Raw genomic sequence first — 23,134 nt, forward strand, 5'->3', positions numbered from 1 at the left:
AAATATCGATATTTCGATATATCGATATTTACTGCCCATCCCTAATTCGTGGAGAGCGTTGTGGGTATATCGAAATTAAGGATTTATTTGTCTATGGGGTATATTATCTTTTTAGTTGGGGAAAACAGACAAGCATAGAACAAGTATGTATAGAATGGAAACTCTCATGATAAAATTAACACTGCTTTCAGCGACCTCTTGCGGTTGTTTGTGAAATTATAAAATGAGCGCGCGAAAATTTGAAATGCTTTGTATTGAAAATATTTCAATTCAATTCAAGATTTTGAATGTGAAAATAAACAACGTACGAAAATAAGGTAATAAGCATTTCTTTTTGAATGAGCTATATTACCATTATATTCCTGTACGAGTTCTTTCACATCCAATATATTTGACAAGAATAGAGGCTTAAGTTCAGAGAAAACACAAATTCATATAAAAAAATCATCTATTTAAAATTTTACATTTTTTTAAATATTTCTAGTATGCCAAATTTTTAATGTGTCCTTCACAATTGCATATTCAGGCTATCAAACAGCTTATCCATAAAAATCATCAGCTCTGCAGTGCCCACAGCCTCTAGTGTCAATTAATTGTTGTCCTCGATATCTGTAGGAAGCAAAACATTCATAAGTACTTATATTTTCATCAAATTTATTGCAATAAATAGTTCTTAATTGACTCAATCAGAATTGAAAACTTTAATATACCATTTGTTTAAAATGTTGGAACTCACAACTACTTCCAAAAGTGTGCCCGATTAAAAGCTGTTGGAGAAACATAATTCATCAGTCTACTGAAATTTGCTGATGAATTAAGTTTCTCTACATTTTTTAGCCGCTCTTTGTATGATGAAACTTTTTTTGGATAATTCTCAGTTTTCTACTCTGATCAATCAGACATTTTGATAGATAACGTTCATTTTCAGTTAACCTTTTTCTATATATTATTGAAGTTTTCTGAGGGTGCTTAAAATTCTTCAAAGTCTCTGTTGATACTTCCCTCTCAACATCACTTTGGAGATGTATTCCTTCAGTGTCATGAACTTCTCCATCTTCCCCTTGATTTGAAGATCCTGTGAAATATAAATAGAAAAGTAAATAATAATTTTCTTGCCAATCATATATATTTATATATACATATGCAAAACTACTATTGAGGGTAAGTTTTTAAACAAAGATAATATTTATGGACAGCCGAAACATTCGTCTATGGTTAGCACTTCTCCTTGAGGACTATACTTAATCGCTTATCGTTTAACTTTTACACAGAAGAAAATATAACAAAATTTAACTCACCAGGAAGAAATAATTCAGGAATAGCAGTTGTCAAATTCCTTTAAGGCTATCTAATTTCACTTCTTACAAATTTGTTGAGGAGTTTTAGAGTTGAGCAATGGATAACTAACTTTTTCGAGCCAAAGTTTGAAAATTGTTGGCTGCTTCTCTTCATTCGAAAACGATGACGTTTACTATACATATCTCCACAGTTAGGAACACAATATTTGTTGGATTCAGTGCTGCCAACCCACTGAGCTCAAATAAAGGTAGATAGAGGTTCGAAATTTAGGTAGATGTTGCCAAATTTAGGTAGATTATTTTTTCCTTTATTTTTAGGAGTTTTGAAAGAACTGAGTCCATAGTATTATACTTTATTAATGATAAATATTGATGAATTAATAAAAAAATATAAGAATTTACATAAAAAAAAAAATTGAAAAACTACTTTACTACTTGAACTAGTTGAACACGAAAGAATAAATAGTCTTTCAAATATTTCATTTCAACAGATGTGGATAATTTGCAAGAAAACGCTTGTTGTCCAAAAACTTTCATTATTTTAACACCCAAAAGGGTTTTTTATTGCTTCCCGACGGCAGCCTTCGATGCATTCAGACGGTCTCATCTCATTCCTTTCGACGATCTTACTTAATTCTGTTTTTTTTAAGCATAAGGATCGATTCAATTAATCTGCGAGCAATACGAACCTATCTATTATTCCTACGTACATGCGACCATATTTACCATCGCTATTTTTCTATCAAGCAAGTGCGTATTGAGGCGCAGCCATCGTTATTTATTAGTTTATTACCCATTTCGGTCCTTTCTTTGCATCTGTATGTTTCTGAAACTCCGCCGCTGATCTCCGCAGATCTTTGTATCCAATGGCGTGCGTAAAAATAACGATGTGAGAGCTTTAATAAGGAATAGTTTTTTTCATAGTCACGTTACTGTTACTGGTAAAACGGTTTGTCGTTGATCTAAAACCGTAAAGTTCGCGCGGAGCTGAATTAAGGTAGATCGAGCTCAAAAAAGGTAGATAGGTAGATTAGTTCGAATTTAGGTAGATCTACCTAAATTTAGGTAGGGTTGGCAGCACTGGTTGGATTTCAAAGTTGACTGCGACATAATAAATCTCTTACTAAAAATAAGGTTCGACGGATCAACTGAAAATTTTTGAGGTTAAGTAAATAATTCTCGAGGTAAACAGAAAATCAGCGATGCGAGCGGTCTCTGGAAGGTGTTGGTGGAACTAAATTACTGTTTCAGAGTTTAGTACCTCAGTTTCTCCTCTATATATACTTACTCTATGCAGACAAGCTTTATGCTATCGTGCACAGTAGAGATAATACAAAACAAACACAAACAAATTGAGAATTTACGAAGTGTTGAAGTCAGAAATGGAAACATACTCAAAAATTTTCCCTGATGAAAATAATCATCTCAGAGTAAAGATGGAAATGGGAGAAGCTGATGATAGCTATGAAAAAGGAAACTCATTTGACTTGGAGTAAGCATTCATTATTTTTTCTTGTTACTGTAGACCCAATTTTAACTTTTTTCATAGTGAAAGTTATTTCTAGAAAGAATCATAGACCTAATATCCATGGACCGAGTGTCACGTGATTTTTCAGAAGCTCGTAGAGGAGAAAGACCTAGAGAGAGAAGAATATATGATTTCTCTTGATTCGAACAGAGATGCTACTGATGGCAATCTGTGAAGAACCTAAAAGCAATAAAATAGGTGATTTATTACTCTGAGATGGTCAAATGTCAAAATCATCTGATTGAAAGATATAAAGACATGATATTTATTTATACGTTTTATGAACTGAATAGAATGAAATTTACATACTTTTTTATATTTATCATTTCGATTTGCCTAATTCAATGATGGAATAAAATATGGCATATATTTGGATGAACTTCTACCATGTGAATCAGGAAAATTGAGAAATTTTAGACCATACTTCTTTCTGACATTGTGGGGACAGAACAGGATTTAATGTAACAATGAGTTGGACTCGTTAATATCTCAAGGAAATATAATATACATATAAATAATTGCTTATAGGAATCAGCAATGCTCTTATTGGCTATAGGTGAAGATAAGTAATATTCGATTCAATCATCTTTTGAATCGGTAATATTTCTTTTACTTCAGGTAGAAAAATTCTCAATATTTTTCATGAGACTAAATAGAAGCAAATTCGGAATAATATTTTTATTTCGAAAAGGATTATGCTACAGAAAATTTTCATTAGATAAAAGAGAACATTCATTCATCCATGATTATCGAAATTCAAATTTGGAATAACGATTTAACGTTAAACTCTTCGAGTTGAAAGAGATGTATATTGTTCTCTTTCTCTAGGGCAATAAATCAAGAGAGTTGACAGACTGCCATCCGATGTTCCATCTTATTCGTTCTCTCGACTTCTCTCTCTAACGCGACGTCCATGGATATTAGGTCTATGGAAAGAATATGGCTTATTGTCTCTTCAGTTAAGTAGATGTGTTTTTGCGATTTTGAAAGTTTCAATTATTTCTAAACTGATCTTAAGTCTTAGTCTTATGGCTGGTTTATGCACCAATCCTAAGAACTAAGAACTAAACCTAAGAAGAATTCAGTGGCGTTTATGAACTCTCTTGTTAGTTCTTTGTGAAGGAAATCACACGTCCTCGAACTACTTTCTATTTGTTCTATACTTTGATGTTTGACATTGATATTGATTGTGAAAAAATTTAATTTATTTTTTTTCATCGATAAACACGAATAACGGAACATAGAAACTGGTACTCATTAATATTGAAATTCTATGCAGTGCATGCGAAATTCGTTATTTTAACTAAGAGCTTAGTTTTTAGTTAAAAGTTGATCAACTTGCTAGTGTTAATTCTTAGTTCTTAGGTAAAATGCATAAACGCCCTCATTGATTTGTTAGCGTTCAATTCTTAAGTTTAATCTTAGTCCTTAGTTCTTAGGAATGGTGCATGAACCAACCATTAATTTCTTGATTTTAATGAAAAATCTCGGAATATGGACCATCTCTTTTGTTCCAAATAATGTAAAATATTTATATACAATTTTAATAGAGAAAGAAAGAGAAAAATTTATTGATGGCCATCGACCTGAGGTCCTTCAGCCTATTACACTGCATATACATAAATATTTAAGAAGAAAAATATTATAATTTGTTTTCTAATGCTCTAAATAAAGTCTGTGTAGGGTATTTTCTAGAAGTTGTGTCATCGAGTTCTTTAAGATTATTGAAAAACTTTCTGTTGAGAATACAAAATCAAGAATCAATTGGTTCACCTGGTTCTTTAATACAGCATTTGGTTTGGTGGGTTATGCAATATATTGTTGGGATGTCTGATTTTTGAGATGATCCTAAGTGCTGTTGTCTCTGCCACCTTGAGATTTTTTACTGCTGGAGTTCTACAATTTATATATATATACAATGTAGGGTTTTCATATCGTTGTCTAGGGGTTATAAGAAAGGCCGCCGGAACTTAACTATTGTTTATTTACACTATGTAAAATTCAACTTCAATTGAATGTACAGCCACTGAACTTTCGTCTATCGAAGTTATTTTATTTCGTATAATTCTTAATTGTCTGATTATTCGAGTAGATCCGTCTATATCTAACGTCGAATTATCTAACTAGCTGCGTCTAATATATTTTACGTCGAATCATATGCGTCTATCACGTCGAATTCTTACTATGTCCGTCTATTCTCTAACGTCGAATGCTTTAACCTTTTCCGTCTAATCTGCTACGTCGAATCTACCCTCGTTCGTATGTATCGTACTCCAGTCTCCGTTTTAAGTCTCAAGTACCTCTTCCCCTATCGATAAATCTGCATGGTTTACGTATCGTCAAGTCAGTAGCGTATCATTCGTTTGGGTTGGTTAGGAATTCGGATCCCACACTCGGCCATCCTACTGAGAATCCGACTCGGATTCATACTGTATCCAAGGCTTCATATACTCTAAACAAGTCGATGTCCGAATGGGTCCTTCGTGGTTTCCTATCTTAACTACGCCATATCTATCATTTCTCCTCTTTGATCACTTCGTATGGTCCTAAAAATGTCTTATGCACTTTTAATTCCGCTCCGAATTGAGTTCTTCTAATCGAAACTAGGTCATCTTCTTTGAAAAATATGGCTTTACTCCTTTTTGCGTTATAATTTTTCCGATTTTTATCTTCGACTTTCATTAAGTGCTGCTTTTGAAATCGTCCTCTCAAATTTTCTCTGGCTTCGTCGAACTATTTCTTCACTTCCTTTTCGATTAGTTCTACAAACATAGTATTTTCCTTTCTTCTCAACTTGATTCCTTGAACTTTTCTCGCTCTCTCTAGCGCTCCATTTTCGTTTAGTGATTTTTCTTCTTGTTCTTTTTCCGGTTGCGACAATCTTCGAGATTTTAGGTATATCGGTTCTTCATCTTTGCGTATTATATTCATCTGTCAGTAGAGTATTGATTAGAGAGAGAGAGAAATTAAATTTATTGATAAATCAAATGGCTATCGACCACAGTCTTCCAGCCAGTTGCATACATTTTTATATTACATATTATTTATAAGTATTAAGAAAAAAATAATAAAAATAAACATCATCCAAGTGTTCGAAAAGTGGCAGTGCTGGCAACTTTGTCTTTGGTGTAGTTACTCTACTGTAATGTTGTATCAATGGCTCCATTATGTTGATATTATTTTGGTTATTGATGAATTTTTTGCTTAGTTTTTGCATTCTTTCCAGTATTTGTTCTATTCCCGTTGTGCGATATAAAAGTTGATTGGATGGATTGTGCAGTGGGTTGTTGGGATGTCTCATTTTTGTAATCTTACGTAAGCAAGTTCTTTCAGCTACCTCAATTGCATTCAGAGCTGTTTTTGTCGAATTTGAGAAGATTATATGTCCATAGTCCAATAAAGGTCTGCATATCATTTTATATATGGTAATAGCTGTTTTATCACTGATTCCTTTGTTTTTATATGTAAGAGATCTAAAATGCCCAGCCCGTGTTATGGCTTTTTTCTTTTGAATTTTTAAGTGTGCTTTGAAGTTCAATTTGTTATCAATCTGTATGCCTAGGTATTTGCATGAATCTGTTGGAGTTATTATGTCACTTCCGAGTTTTGTATTAGGAGAGTTGGCATTGATTTTATGGTTAAAAATGACGAGTTTTGATTTCCTTGGGTTAGGTTGTATTCTCCAACGTCTCATCCATGCCACTGTTATATCCGCCAACTTCTGTAGACCTTTCATACACACTTTCAGTGTTTTGTGGTGGGATATTAAAGTTGTGTCATCAGCAAATTGGAGAACATACTAGTAGTCTGTCGATGTCCTGGTTTCTGAAATCATATTGTCTGTACATGTCACTGCAGAACAAATTGTGGAGTAGAGGAGAGAGTGGTGAGCCTTGTGGTAGTCCTTGTGCTGTTGTGAATTTCTCTGAGGTTTCACCTTTGACCCGGACTTGTAATTTTCTGTCTAGAAGGAAATTGTTTATAATTTTTATCAAATAAATGGGACACTTTAGATGGAAAATTTTGGAGATAAGACCGGCGTGCCAGACACTGTCGAAAGCTTTTTGAATGTCCACAAATATAGCAGATGTTTTATTTCCCATTTATAATAATAGTAATCTTTATTTTTCTGACCTTAAATCAGTACAGGTGTGTACTGGTACCAAGGCTTCAACTCATATAACAAATCTAAATTAACATATCACTTCTATAAAAAAAAAAACAAACAATTACAAACATTGAGGTTGATTAAGTTCTAGGTATTCTCTTAGATTACGGCACATCTTCTTTGGATTGTTTGAATCAGTCACAGGAACAGAGTTATAAGTCATTATGCTCCTATAGATGGGCGTATTTTGTGATTTCACAGTTCTTCTGTAATTGGTTCTAAGTTGATTCTGTGTTCTGATGGGGTAGGCGTGACATTCATTAACAAGTTGCAATTTAGTATGTGTTTTTAGGTCATTTTTTTTGATGTTATATATCAGTTTGACTTGTTCATAAGCTCTCATTTTTTCAATGTTAAATATTGATGTATTAGTGTATAGGCTGTCTGTCGATGTAAAATAATCTAATGCGTACACTGCCTTGACTGCTCTGTTTTGATACCGTTGTATCTGCTCCATTAGGTATTTTGGTGCGTTTCCCCAACAAACTATCATGTATCTAAGTTGTGACGCTATAAAACTTTCATATATCACCCTTCTGGCACGATCAGTTAGGAAGTTGGCGCATCTCCTTACAGCACCTATCATTGGAGCAAGTTAGTTTTTTAGTTTTTCTATATGAAACCGCCAAGACAGCTTATCGTCAATCAGCAAACCCAAATATCTGTACTCTTCAACCTTTTTTAAAGCAATATCATTGATTTTTATTTCTATATCACATCTTTTCTTATTTTTTTGTTTAATAATCATATATACAGTTTTATCTATATTCAACGTTAATCTATTATAACACAGCCAGTCATAGTACAATTCCAAATCCTGATTCATCACATTCTCCAATTCCCCCATGTTATCGGCTGAGAGAACAAAAGCAGTGTCATCAGCAAATTTATAATATCTTGATCCTATTTTTAAAAATTTTAAACTATGGACATATAAGAGGTACTCAATTGGACCCAGGACGGAGCCCTGTGCTACCCCAGTAGTCATTACAAGTCTTTCAATTTCACAGTCATCCATACACACATAGGAAACCCTATTTTGTGAGTATGACTTTAGTAGGTCATAACAAACACCTCTGAAACCCATTTTTTGGAGCTTATCTAATAAAATACCTATGTTCACAGTGTCAAATGCTTTCCTCAGATCATTGAAGACTACAATTACATATTTATTCTTGTCCATTTCTTCAGTTATAAAATCCACCATATCAACAACTGCACCAACACAGCTACTATTTTTTTGAAACCCATACTGGTTAATGTCAAATTTGAAAGTTTTATTCACAAATTCAATTATTCTATTTTTCTATTTTCTACAATTTTCGCAAATGTCGTTATAACCGATATGGGTCTATAATTATTAGGATCGTCTTCGCGTCCCTTTTTTTTTTGTATACTGGTATAATTTTAGATATCTTCAATTTTTCCGGAAATATACCTTCCTCCAATATTTTGTTGATGAGGTTAACGAGTACCTGTTCTATGACTGGAAAAAGATTGACAATATCTTTCCTTGTAATACCATCAGCTCCAGGTGCACTATTTCGTAACTCATTAATTATGTTGATAATTTCAGTACCATTTGTTGGGCTAAGAAATATACTATTCTGTACAACCTCCTCTGGTAAATTTAAACCATCTTTTTTCTTTATTTGTTCTGCCAGTTTTGCTCCTACTGTAGAAAAATGACTGTTCAATTCATTTAAAATCTCTGTGGTATTGTCTCTCACATTCCCATCGTGTCCCATCATTCTGTTAACTTTCTTTGTCCTTTCCTTCTCTTTTCTACCAATCAGCATATTTAGTACATCCCACGTCTTATTCATGTTATTCTTAGCCAAAAATAATTTTCGCTCTATATGACTTTTCTTTAATTTGTTTCGCAGGTTATTTACTCTATTTTTTAATCTTTTAAACTCATTTGTAGTAAAATCATTTGATAGTATTTTCCATCGTTTGTATGCCTTGTCTCTTTGCTTGGTTAGTTCTATAAATTCGTGTGTTATCCATTCATTTCCTTCCCCTATTTTCAAAGTTTTATTTCTCGAAGACTCCGCTTTACTTTGAACCACAATATCAGTCAATAATTTAAAGTCCAGTGTCTGCTCTCTTTCAATTCGACCACCCACTAAATTAATCATTTTTTCTGTATCTAGTTTCACTTTAGTAAACAATTTATTTCTCCTTTTATTCTTTACTTTGTTTACTTTTATTTGCATGACTTTATGATCCGTAAAATAATAGTCATAACAGTTAATTTTGCATGTCAGGTTTTTATTTGCAATAACATGATCAATAATCGTTGAACTTTTGTCGTTTATCCTAGTAGGCTCATTCGGGGATATATGATTTTGAATTTCAAATGCATTAATTGTTATTAAATTTTTGTATTCAGTTGAAACAGGTGAACTCTTCATTACGTCTATATTGATATCTCCAACCACAAGGCATGGACATTTTTGTCCTTCTAAAATATTTTCAAATCCCATGAGGAAAGTTTTAACAGCAATGAGAGGCGGTCTATAAATTGATATTATTTTTAGATTTTGCTCTATTAGGTGTACAATTGAAAAGTTACAGTCCTTCATATTATCATCCCTATCATAATCAACTGTGTATTTTAAATGTTCCCTCAGATATATAGCCGTTCCGCCTCCTCTAGAATCTCTGCAATCGTGTATGGCGACGTATGATCTGATATTGTAGAAATCAACTTCACTTGGATATAACCAGGTCTCCGTCAAAACCAAGACATCAATGTTTCCCCCAAAATCAACCTCCAACAAATGTGTTAACTCCTCCATTTTATTCCTTAAACTCCTAATATTCAAATAAAGAACATTTATTCCCTCCATTGCCAAAAAAAAAACAAAAAAATAAAACGTATATTTCTCCACTAATACGTGGCAACATCAGCTTCGGTTACTCAATGCCATTAGATCATCCTCGTTTTTGATTCTTATAGGCGGTTCCGAATCATTTCTTCTCAGGTAGACCCTCCCGTTCGCACAAAAAGCTCCCTTACATTTGTTGGTCTCTCACTTTCTTGAAAAGTTGTTTGTTGAATATGGTAAGTTCATCATTGAAAAAGATATTGTTATTTGTACCTTCAAAACCACATTTTTCTATTGCATTGAACATTTGAAGTGAATATAGTTAAAGGGTGCACAGTCGATGTCTTCTTTTTGAATCCGAACTGACATGGTGGTATATATTTTCCTATCTCATTGCATATTCTCTCTGCCAATATTTATTCAAAATTTTTTCCCAATGTAGGTAGAAGTGTAATAGGCCTGTAGTTCTTTCTCTGTGTTAGAATTATCTGTATTTGTCTTGGGGATGGTAATCAAAATGCCTTTTTTCCATTCACTTGGAAAAAGGGAATGAGAGAGACAATAATTATAAATTTTGATTATAATATCGTGAACTAAAGGGTCTAGGTTCCTCAGTATTTTTCTTGGAATGTTGTCATAGCCAGGTGTTGTGTTCTTACCATGGTTGAGTGCCGTATAGTATTCTTCTTCTAGGATAGGTTCAAATGTTATCTCTGATGGAATCTGGGGTAGTTCATTTTTGTACCAATTCTCTATTTGCTTCCTATGCTCCTCATTGAATTCTTTGTTTGCGGATTTTTCAAACAGCTTTTCAAAATGTTTTGCGAAAGCATCAGCAATATCTTTATCGTTAATGAGAGATTCACCATTGACTTGTATTGGATTTGAAAGTTGATGGGTTGTGTACTTTGCAAGTTTTTTAATTGTTCTCCAGTATGTCCTGCCTTTTTGATCTTCGATTTCTTTGCAAGCCTCTAGATATTTATTGGATCTGTATTGCAAGATCATGTTATGAATATCCCTATTCAATTTGTTGAATTTTCGTTTTAAACTTGGATCTTGGTTAGTCTGGTATTCACGAAACAATTGTTTTTTTGTTCTTATCAACTTTATGATGTAGGGAGGGAGGGTTTGGCTGAAGTACCGTTTTTTGAGAGTCGGTGTTTCCTCTGTTATTATTCTTGATAGAGTGTTGTGGAAACAAGTTATGTACTCAGGGGTCATTTCAATTTGGGGTTCAATCACTTCAAGCGTTCTTTTATTCACTTCTTTGATGTTGCATTTTTCGTAAAGTAATTTGGTCTCTTGAGTGTATTCTTCAGGCTGTTTTTTTGTATCAATTGAGAATTCAATTCCAAGGTGATCGGATCCTAAGTCTGGGGTAAGAGTTATATTCTGAATATTATCTATTATATTTCTTATACACTTTAGCAAGTCTGGTGTGGAGTCTGGGTTGTTTTCCATTAGGAATGTTGGTGGTGTATCCAATTTGATGAAATCTGAGTTTCTGAGGAAGTTGTTAATTTGAGTTTTTTTTCGGTTGTTCACGTTGAAGTCTCCTAGAATAATGGAATATTTATATTGTGATGCTTTCACCAGTAAATTTTCCTCAACAAGTCGGCTGGAGTGGTGTATGTTGACCAGAAACATATGGATTTTTTCGTTATTGAAAGGAACAGTAAAATGCAGAACATCGTTCCATGGGTTATTGAAGTGGGGCGGATTGTTTCTACCAATTTTTACTCTGTTAGAAGCCTGCACTAGTGCACCTCCTCTGGTGTTTTGGTTCAATATACTTCCATGTTTGAACAATGTTCTCCAATCCCTGTATTGAATGTTGGTGGTTGTTTTAGTTTTAGTTTCCACAAACATTGTGCAGTCCACATTGTTATGCTCAAGATAATATCGGATCAACTCTTTTTTGTTGATATAGTTGTTAATGTTTGCATACAAAAATTTAAGCATGAATGTCCCCATATAGCTGCACCCCCTCCGCTGGCTCTGTATCCACTGTTTTGTTTTCATTCTCGAGGTCAATCATGAGTACATAAAGTCTGTTACCAACAAAAGTGGGTACCGTGCTAATATTGTAGCTGTCGATGAAGCGTCTCTGGAGTTTTTGAATCAGTTGTTGTCTTTCAATATTTTTGGGTTTGTTGATTTTGTGTATGTATGTTTCTATGATGTGATCATGTATTGTAATAGCTTTATGTATTCTGCTTTTTTCCACTTTTTTAATATCCATATCAGCTGATTTTTTGTTTATTGATCTTATTTTGATGTTTGGAATACCTTCTATCGGCTTAACTGGTCTTTTTGGGCATTTTATGGACCATGCTACATGCTCTGTGGATTGACACGCAGTACACCTTGGTGGTAAACTTGTTGTACATTCTGATTCCTTGTGTTGTTGTCCACATTTGCTGCAAATTATTGGTGAATTGCATTTGTCCATTGTGTGGGTAGATTGAGAACATCTTGCACAAAGGACTGGTATTGGATCAGGTGGGTAGCTTGGCTTGGCAATGTAGTGTCTGCATTTGAAGAAGATGCCTTCATTAATTAGTTTTCCATATGATTTTACTTCACTGGTTATTATGCGTATCAATAAGGATGGTTTGTTTGTCTTTTTTGAGATAATTCTCTTACAATATCGGTGTGTAATTTGATTTTTCTTAAGAAAATTACTAATCTCTTCTTCTTTTATTTCTATTTCCACCTGTGAGATTACGGCTGAATAAGATTCCAAGTGAGTTCTGGGCTTGTTGTGAACTGAGGTGTTGGTTGAAGTTTCACAAAAGGTGTTGATTAGTTTCATTTCCTTCATGTGTTTTAGCGCTTTTGTGAGATTATCCTTGGAATTATTTGATTTGACAATAAATCCCTGTGTGGTTTGGGTAATTATATCGCGTCCATCTGGGAACAATTTTATCCATTGATCGGCGACTTGAAGTCTTGTTGTGTTAGGAATAGGTGTTATGTGAAATAAATTCGCATATGTTTTGGAGGAATGTTTTGTTGTTGTTTTTGTTTGTGTTGTGGTAGGGTTATTGATTTCAGATGTCTCTGTTTCCATCAGGGTATTTGATGACTCATGTGTTATTTGCGAAATTGTTGGTAGCTGTGCTTCTTCAAATCTTATCTCTGGCGATTTCTTATCGTCGACTTTTTTTGCCGAATCATCTCGGTTTTTTGTTCGTTTCTTCCGCTTGTTTCGTGTCACGATGGTATAATTGGGATCCTCATTTCCTGGTTCTTCCAGACCAGTATCTGTTGAGGATTCACTTTGTTGAGATATTCTTGGGAGACAGAATGCCTCAAATTCATCTGCGTCGTAAGATCTTCCGGGTTCAATATTGACACTCGATTTACGCTCTTCTAATTACTACACGTGCGTTTCAATCAGATGTTGCACAGCAACATATTTAGGATTATTTAACATATTTAGGATTATTTAACATCTGCGTCGTAAGATCTTGCGGGTTCAATATTGACACTCGATTTACGCTCTTCTAATTACTACACGTGCGTTTCAATCAGATGTTGCACAGCAACATATTTAGGATTATTTAACTTTCTATTATAAAAATTTTTATTTCATCATGTACCGTTATTGAAGCATGAATCTGGCTTGTGTTTTTTTGAGAGATGTTCTTTTTCATTTGTTTTTTTATTAAGTGGCTTGACATTAGCGTTTGAAATACCTTCTATGTGTTTTTTTTTTTTTTTGATGTTTCGGACATTTAATTGACCATGCCATATGGTCTTCTGCGCCACAAGACAAGCACTTCGGAGCATTATTGGTTTTGTACTGAGACATATTATGTGATCCTTGTCATTTTGAAGTATTTTGGTGAATTTGTGCAAGAATTTTTTATGGTCGAATTGTGAACATTTGTTGGAAGGTATAGGAGTTGGATCTGGAGGATGGCTGGGATATACCAAATATTGTTGATTCATGAAAAATAATCCATTATTCAAAAGTGCTTCAAATTATTCAATTTCATAATTATTCTAATAAATCTTGTGGGTTTTGATTGGGCTCTTGAGATTATCCTTTTGCAGTATCTATGTTTTATGTTTTGTGATAAAAGATGCTGACTTATTTCTTCTTGTTTTATACACGTTTCCATATTTGAAACCACCTCAGAGTAAGTTTGTTGAGGCGCTCTTCTTGTATTTGTCGGTTTTTGCGATGTTGTTTTCTTGTAACTGACTATTTGTTCACAACTATTCACACTGTTGACAGGGTTTGTTCCAATTCCTTTTCATTAGTATTGGATTTGAGGATAAAGCCGAGAATGGTTTTGAGAATTATATCTCTGGACATAGGAGATATCGTATTCCAAATGGTCGACATTTGTATTTTATCTATTTCATTGTTTTCAGAATTAATATAAAATAAATTTGAATATTCCATCTTCTGGATTTCATTCATCTTGACCTAAAGGTTTCTGTTTATTATTTTGGTTTATTTGTTTTAGTTTTCGATGTCTCTTGTCGTTGATTATTTTTTGTTGACAGGGCAGATGTTGACTTCATTATTTTCATTATCAATTTCCTTTGGTGAAGGAATGTTTTGATTCATTCCTGGATCTTTTATTAATTGGGGTTTTTTGAATACGATATCAGGTGATTTATTATCGGTTTTTTTCTTTGTATCTATGGCGTTTTTGGTTGACTTTTTCTTTCGTTTTTTACGCTTTGAATCTTCCTGGTTTTTAGGTACTTCTCCTCCTGAAGAGGTATAAGTAGAAGTACCGCTGACCTGGGACATTTCTGATATGTAGAGAAGTTCGAAGACTGCGGCGCTAGCAGTAATCCGCTTAGAAATTTTATTTAATCGAATTTGTTTACTCATAATAATCACTTTCTTGAAGAAATTCTCAAGGGACGTTGAAATTATTCACATGTGCTCACCATGAAGGTTGAACACAAACTGTTTAATATTATTTTCTCTATTTCGCAATCATTCAAATACACTAGGATACACACATACAACATACTAATTTTCAAAATACATATATATATTTTGAAATTGTGTAGATTAGATCTTGAAGATTTTAATAGTTCCTATGAAATAAAGTCTAATCGATTATATTATTGATATTGAAATTTCTATTTCAAATTCTCTAACAAGGAAAATCTATGTAGTCAAGCAACAATACTTTTTACAAAGATGTCACACTTTGTGAAATATTCCATTGAAACATCATTTTGAAAATTCGATTTTTTAGAAGAACCCTTTTGAATGTAAATTTCCAGTGTTTATTGGAATTGTTTTATCTTCAAATCTCTTATAATTGAAAATGTTACAATTATTTTTTTTGGTTCTAGTTTTCAGTACACGATTGAGGATAAAAAGAATGAAATCATGGATATTGTTCAGCATTACACTGATGAGAATGGAATGAGATCGTCTCTTGAATATGAAAGAGGACAATTTACTTTCAACCTGAAAAGCAATGTCGGTGGGCATATAGATGCCGTCCATTTGAATAAAAGTGAGCATAAATTTCTCTTATGTGAGTTTGCAGCCGATCAGAAAAATAACCTCAAAATGCATATAGATTCTGTCCATTTGAACATAAAAAAATTTAAATGTCATTTATGTGAGTATGCTGCAAGCAAGAAACAAACCCTTCAAAGTCATATAGATTCTGTCCATTTGAATAAAAAAGAACATAAATGTCACTTATGTGAGTTTGCAGCCAATCTGATAAATGACCTCAAAATCCATATAGATTCTGTCCATTTGAACATAAAAAACTTTAAATGTCATGTATGTGAGTATGCTGCAAGCAAGAGACAAAACCTTCAAAGTCATATAGATTCTATCCATTTGAATAAAAAAGAACATAAATGTCACTTATGTGATTATGCAGCCAATCAGAAAAATAACCTCAAAATGCATATAGATTCTGTCCATTCGAATAAAAAAGAACATAAATGTCACTTATGTGATTATGCAGCCAATCAGAAAAATAACCTCAAAATGCATATGGATTCTGTCCATTTGAATAAGAATGAACATAAATGTCACTTATGTGAGTTTGCAGCCAATCAAAAACATGTCCTCAAAAGGCATATAGATTCTGTCCATTTGAATAAAAAAGAACATAAATGTCACTTATGTGAGTTTGCAGCCAATCAAAAACATGACCTCAAAAAGCATATAGATTCTGTCCATTTGAATAAAAAAGAACATAAATGTCACCTTTGTGAGTTTGCAGCCTATCAGAAACATGACCTCAAAAAGCATATAGATTCTGTCCATTTGAATGAAAAAAAACATAAATGTCACTTATGTGATTATGCAGCCAATCAGAAAAATAACCTCAAAATGCATATAGATTCTGTCCATTTGAATAAAAAAGAACTTAAATGTCACTTATGTGATTATGCAGCCAATCAGAAATATGTCCTCAAAAGGCATATAGATTCTGTCCATTTGAATAAAAAAGAACATAAATGTCACTTATGTGAGTTCGCAGCCAATCAAAAACGTGCCCTCAAAAAGCATATAGATTCTGTCCATTTGAATAAAAAAGAACATGAATGTCACTTATGTGAGTTTGCAGCCAATCAGAAATATGTCCTCAAAAGGCATATAGATTCTGTCCATTTGAATAAAAAAGAACTTAAATGTCACTTATGTGATTATGCAGCCAATCAGAAATATGTCCTCAGAAGGCATATAGATTCTGTCCATTTGAATAAAAAAGAACATAAATGTCACTTATGTGAGTTTGCAGCCAATCAGAAACATGACCTCAAAATTCATATGGATTCTGTCCATTTGAATAAAAAAGAACATGAATGTCACTTATGTGATTATGCAGCCAATCAGAAACATGTCCTCAAAAGGCATATAGATTCTGTCCATTTGAATTAAAAAGAACATAAATGTCACCTATGTGATTATGCAGCCAATCAGAAATATGTCCTCAAAAGGCATATAGATTCTGTCCATTTGAATAAAAAAGAACATAAATGTCACTTATGTGAGTTCGCAGCCAATCAAAAACGTGCCCTCAAAAAGCATATAGATTCTGTCCATTTGAATAAAAAAGAACATGAATGTCACTTATGTGAGTTTGCAGCCAATCGGAAACATGTCCTCAAAAGGCATATAGATTCTGTCCATTTGAATAAAAAAGAACATAAATGTCACTTATGTGAGTTTGCAGCCAATCAAAAGAATAACCTCAAAATGCATATAGATTCTGCCCATTTGAACATAAAAGAATTCAAATGTCACTTATGTGAGTATGCAGCCAATCGGAAAGATGACCTCAAAAAGCATATAGATTCTGTCCAATTGAATGAAAAAGACCATAAATGTCACTTATGTGAGTTTGCAGCCAATCAGAAAAATGACCTCAAAATCCATATAGATTCTGTCCATTTGAATAAAAAAGAACATAAATGTCACTTATGTGAATTTGCAGCTAATCAGTAACCTGACCTCAAAAAGCATATAGATTCTGTCCATTTGAATAAAAAAGAACATAAATGTCACTTATGTGCCTAGAATTCACTATTGCGTGAATGTGTTTATTTGTATTTTCAAATAAAGATGGTTTCAATTCACAAGGATTTATTTGTAGCAAAATCTTACATCGGTACATCAACTTCTTCAACAGTATCAATTGGTTATCTAGACATAGAACATATATCTCTTTGACATTTATAATGTCATTCAATGACAGTGTTACCAACTGTTACATAGAATTGCATATAACAACACTTTCCCTCAATTCTACAATCTAACCATGAACTTAAAAAATTAACTTCTAATTCATAAACATATTACATTCAATTAGTTCACATTGAGTGCATCCCGAAATGAAATAAATTTATTTACACACAATGCCTTTGTTAAAATATCGGCAACTTGATTTTCAGTAGAAATATACTCAACTTCAATTTTCTTACTACTAACCAAATCTTTTATAAAATGATATTTCACATCAATATGTTTTGATCTTTTCGTTTCATAAGTATGAGCCATTTTGATTGTTGACTGATTATCCTCATAAATTCTTATAGGATATACATCATTTAGAATTAAATCAGACAATAAATGTCCCAAAAATAAACATTCTGTTGCACATGATGTCAATGCCACATATTCAGCTTCAGTACTTGACAAAGCAACAACTGACTGCTTTTTAGAATTCCAGAATACAGTATTGGTATTTATCTTTAAAAAGAAACCCGTTGTACTCTTCCTGTCATTAGCATCACCAGCATAATCAGAATCTACAAAAGCAAATATTCTCACATTAGTTGAACTTCTATAATAGGTTAAGCCTAACTTTTCAGTACCCTTTAAATATTTAAGTACATTTTTCAAATATTGCCAATGTTCTTCATCATAACTATTTTGATATCTACTAAAATAGCATACAGCATAACATAAGTCTGGTCGAGTTCCTAACATAACATACATAAGACTTCCAATGAGTTCTTTATAGGGTGCTTTGAAATTTTTAGTTTCGTCTGCTTTAGTTAAATTTAATTTTGGTTGTACAGGAATTTTAGAAATCTTACAATCCATCATATTGAAATATTTCAAAACTTTAGCTATAAGAATTCTCTGACTAATAAAAATACAATTATTTTGCCTTTCTATTTCAATACCCAAAAATCTCAATTTTCCATTTTTTTTCGTTAAATCTTTCATATCAAATTTTGCTGATAATTTACTTATAACTATATTTACTTCTTCATAAGAACTTGAAAAAATAAGAATATCATCTACCCATATAAGCAGAAACAGAAATTCTGTATAATAAAGACATGGATCTGATTTTGATCTAACAAAATTCAAACTCAATATATAATCATTGATACAATCATTCCAGCATTTTGGGCTTTGTCTCAAACCATAAAGTGCCTTTTTCAATTCACATACCTGTCCTTGTTTATAATTGACTAGACCTTCAGGTGGTTTCATATAAACTTTTTCATTTAGATTACTTTTTAAAAAAGCTGACCTAACATCCAATTGGTGAATTGTCAAATCCTTTTCTATCGATAAAGAAAGTAGTACTCTCAGTGTTACCATTCTTGCTACAGGGGCATATACTTCATCTTCTATTGATGGTTGTTGGTATCCCCTAGCTACTAATCTGGCCTTTTTCTTCAGTTTTCCATCCACCAGTTTTTCACTGAATATCCATTTCGAGTCAATAATATTTGCATCTGGAGTTGGAATAACCAATTTCCAAGTATCATGTTTTTCCAAAGATTCCAACTCTTCATTGATAGCTTGCTCTCATCCATTTTCCATATTTAATGCTTCATTATAATTTCTTGGTAACTCGTGAGGTAGACTACCAGCTGATAAGGCTGCCATTAGTTCTGTATCACTGTTTAAGTCATAATCTTGTAAATGTGTTGGCAATTTTCTATTTCTCTTACTTTTCCTAACATTTTGTTCCATTATTCCAACCTCCGAACCTGAAACACCCAAGTCATCCTCATCTCCCTCATTCTCATCCTCTACAATTCTTATCACATCCATTCCCCGACTTGTGTCTGCTACCGTCTTGCCCTCATCAAACATTACAGATCTGGCTACAACCACTGATTTTTCTTCCATGTCATATAATCTGTACCCGTTATTACAATATCCGATGAAAATTGTTTTCCTAGAATGTGAATCCAGTTTTCCTATTCGATTTTCTTTTGGTATGTGGGCATACGACACACATCCAAAAACCTTGATTTTATCCAAATCGGGATCATATCCATACCACATCTCTGCTGGTGTTGAATTTTTAGGGACCACTATCGATTCTAATCTATTATATACATATACCGCTGCCAGTAAGGCATCTCCCCAGAATATTTTTTCCAGATTTGAGTCAAAAATTAAGCAACGAGACTTGTCTAACAAAGTTCTGTTAAATCTCTCTGCTATTCCATTCTGTTCCGGATTTCTAGGTATTGTATACTCGATCTGAATACCTTTTTCCTTACAAAGAATCCTAAATTCTTTAGAACTATACTCGCCCCCATTATCACAACGTAATCTTGATATTTTTGAATTGAACCTTGCAGATACCAGAGCTTCATACTCCTTGAATTTTTCAATGACTTCAAATTTGTTTTTCATAAGATAAACATGTGCAAAATGAGTATAATGATCTATAAAACTCACATAGTATCTCATATTGTCTCGTGTTGAGGGTGTAATTGGCCCACAAACATCAGTCGAAATGACTTCCAACACTCGTCTCGCCTTCCTTTCCTCAGTCAGTGATTTAAATTTGACACAAGTCTGTTTCGCTTTAAGACATATCTCACATAAAGCTCTTGGCGGATATTTCGCTGAGTGACCCATTCTTCTATGCATTAAATCCTGATCGACAACTACATTTGCAGAATAAACTTTTGGTCTGAAACAGATTACATATAAATTTCCTCTCAAATTACCTTCCAACAGTGTTTGATTACTGTCTTTCCTACATATTTTGACCTTTCCATCTTCAAAGATTACCTTAAATCCCTCTTTTTCAATTTTTTTGACTGACAATAAATGATGATAAAATGAGGTAGGAAAACAACAAACCCGCAAAATTGACAAATAGAGGTGCAGTAAACATTCCAGTGGCGTGGTTAATGGTTAATTGTTTCTTAGTGAGGATTAATTTTACAAAATCGATATTTAACTTGAATATAGAATATAAAAGAATTATTATATTTTAAAATGAAAACTATCAATGGAGCTGAGACCATAGCCGAAATGTCTACAACAAAGAGGGTATTGCGAACAACTGAAATGAAGATCCTATGAACAATAACGGGATACAAACTGGCGGACAGACAGAAAAATTCTATTATAAGAGAGAAGTGCCAAGTGGACGATGTGGTCAGATGGAACCAGCATGTGGACAGAATGAGCCTAGACAGAATGGCAAAGATAACCAGGGACAACAAACCCCTCGGAAGAAGACCAAGATTACACAAAAATCCAGAGAAACGAAAAGTCAATGTTTGTTTTCCCAGTCACATCTGAAGAAATAATAAAAACAGTGATGTCAATGAAAAACAATTCTTTAAGAGGATATGATGAAATTCCCATGGGCATAATAAAAAAATCCATCAAACCGATCGCAGATACACTTGCTCACATGATTTACAGATCACTCACAGAAGGAATATTTCCAGAACTCTTGAAGATGGCATTGGTGAAACCAATTTACAAAAATGGCAGCATCGAACAATTTGAAAAAATATTTGAGAAAATACTGGCAAATCGCAATATCCTTCTTCAAGAAAACTAAAGTACTATCCGCTCATCAACATGGATTTATAAATGGGAAAAGTACAGAAACTGCAATATACGAACTACTGCAACAAATCATAGAGGCAATTGATGATGGACAAATTCCTCTGGCATTGTTCCTGGACTTAACAAAGGCGTTTGACTGTGTTGACCACACAACACTACTAGGGAAATTAGAACTATATGGCTTCAGAGACAACCAACTGAAATTATTAAGAAGTTACCTAGAGAATAGAACACAAAAAGTCACAATAACGATCAATGATTTAACATATATGTCCTCAGAAGAAGAAGTCACGATGGGAGTCATACAAGGAAGTATCCTAGGACCTTTTCTCTTCATAGCCTATATCAATGACCTTCCAGCTGTACTGGTAACTATCCAAGAGATAATAAAAGATATCGTAAAGCAATGCAAAACCAACATAACAATTTATGCAGACGATACTAACATCCAAGCATCTGCAGAAAAGGTACATACAGTGACACAAAATGCTGATATCATCTTTGGCCAAATCGAAAACTGGTGTACAAGAAATGGACTTATTTTGAACACAAAGAAAACAGAATGCACATTTTTCCACACAGAGAAAACCAAAAATACACCATTCCTGACAGCGTAACATTGAGTAACATAAAGACATTACCAGCTGAAAAAGTCAAAATTCTAGGAATCTGGCTGGATAATAACATGAAATGGAAAGTACATATCGAAAATTTGAATAAAAAATTGAATATACACTCAATGTTATGAAACATCATGTTCGAGAAAAGGAGTTGAAAATATACTGTACTTTGCCAATTTTCAATCGCTTATATCTTATGGAATCATATTCTGGGGAAATAGCACACTACATAATAGAACATTCTTGTGCATGAAGATCTTCAACAACCTACCCAAGAACTTCCATGTTATAAGCAACATTGAAATATTCAAAAAAGAAATAATCAATTTCCGTCTTAAAAGTGAACCATATAGCCTAGATGAACATTTCCAAAATTGCAGAGACATCTTATCAAGTTGAAATATCTTTCTTTTTTTTTGTGTTAAATTGCATTTGACCTGTCGTCTCTTCTTTGTATATTACAATGACTGTAGAGGAATCAATATGTCATTATTGTTATTATTATTAGATGACCACCAAAGCAATGGTGAGATAGCTGGCAATCTACGTCACAGGAAACATAGACCAGAGAAAGCAGGCCAACCAAAGTTTTGAAGAAAGGAGCCATACAATTATGGTATTGGGAAATGTGTTACTAAAATAATAATAATAATGAATACTATACAGCAAATTCCTACCCTTTATAGATCCGGAGTTACGAATTTTTGACTATGTTATTCAAGTTTTGAAGCCCTGATTCAATTCTCTCTGTCAGATATTAATCATAATTTTTTTATGTTCATATTTATTATATGTTTTTTTTTTCCATATGTACTTACATATTTGATGATTGAAGATAATATAATTGTTATATATTTATATTTATGTACAGTTGACAACTCTACAACGAGTATGCCATCTGTGATAAAAGACATAGAATCAGTATTAATAATCTAGAAGGTCTATGTGTAAGTACTCGTTGTCAAGACTACTAAAATAGATGTTTTTTAGAAGTCAATAGTTTGTACATATTTCAATATATAACATAAAAAGTTACAGTGTTTATTTCTATTAATATTCATTGAAACACATAACAATAATAAACTCTTGTATAAAATTTGCAGTACTTTTTTAAAACCGTCAGAGTAAAGGAAGATGTATACTTTTGGAACGTAAGGCTGAATTGTCCTTTGATAGGAAAAATTTAGCACTTTCATCCCCAATAACACTCACTATATCCTCAGTCTATTTCCCAAAAATATTTAGGCTATTTTTTCTGAAGACAACAGATATAAAATTTTAAAAATTTCATAAATTTTCTTTTGTGTTTTTATTTATCACAAATTTTGAATTCGCTGAAGTTCAGTTACACTTGTAGCTACATTATATCGAATATAAATTT

The 23,134-nt window shown here is 33.0% G+C and overlaps 1 protein-coding gene and 2 long non-coding RNA genes across 3 annotated transcripts; 1 reads left to right on the top strand and 2 right to left on the bottom strand.

Moving 5' to 3' along the window:
- LOC123680526 lies at positions 1–22,788 on the top strand. The gene is made up of 4 exons (XM_045618468.1): positions 1–125; positions 2,593–2,790; positions 15,166–15,332; positions 22,262–22,788. Exons 2-4 carry the CDS (start codon positions 2,681–2,683, stop codon positions 22,345–22,347), a joined length of 363 nt encoding a protein of 120 aa, XP_045474424.1. The 5' UTR covers positions 1–125; positions 2,593–2,680; the 3' UTR covers positions 22,348–22,788.
- On the bottom strand, positions 431–1,508 carry LOC123680527. The gene is made up of 3 exons (XR_006747525.1): positions 1,299–1,508; positions 934–1,075; positions 431–609 (listed from the first exon to the last, which is right to left on the bottom strand). It is a non-coding gene; the product is annotated as an uncharacterized LOC123680527 (long non-coding RNA).
- Positions 2,870–3,190, bottom strand: LOC123680528. The gene is made up of 2 exons (XR_006747526.1): positions 3,136–3,190; positions 2,870–3,006 (listed from the first exon to the last, which is right to left on the bottom strand). It is a non-coding gene; the product is annotated as an uncharacterized LOC123680528 (long non-coding RNA).
- Positions 22,789–23,134: the final 346 nt, after the last annotated feature.

This window comes from Harmonia axyridis, chromosome 5, assembly GCF_914767665.1.
Source record: "Harmonia axyridis chromosome 5, icHarAxyr1.1, whole genome shotgun sequence".
Classification (NCBI taxonomy): domain Eukaryota; kingdom Metazoa; phylum Arthropoda; class Insecta; order Coleoptera; family Coccinellidae; genus Harmonia; species Harmonia axyridis.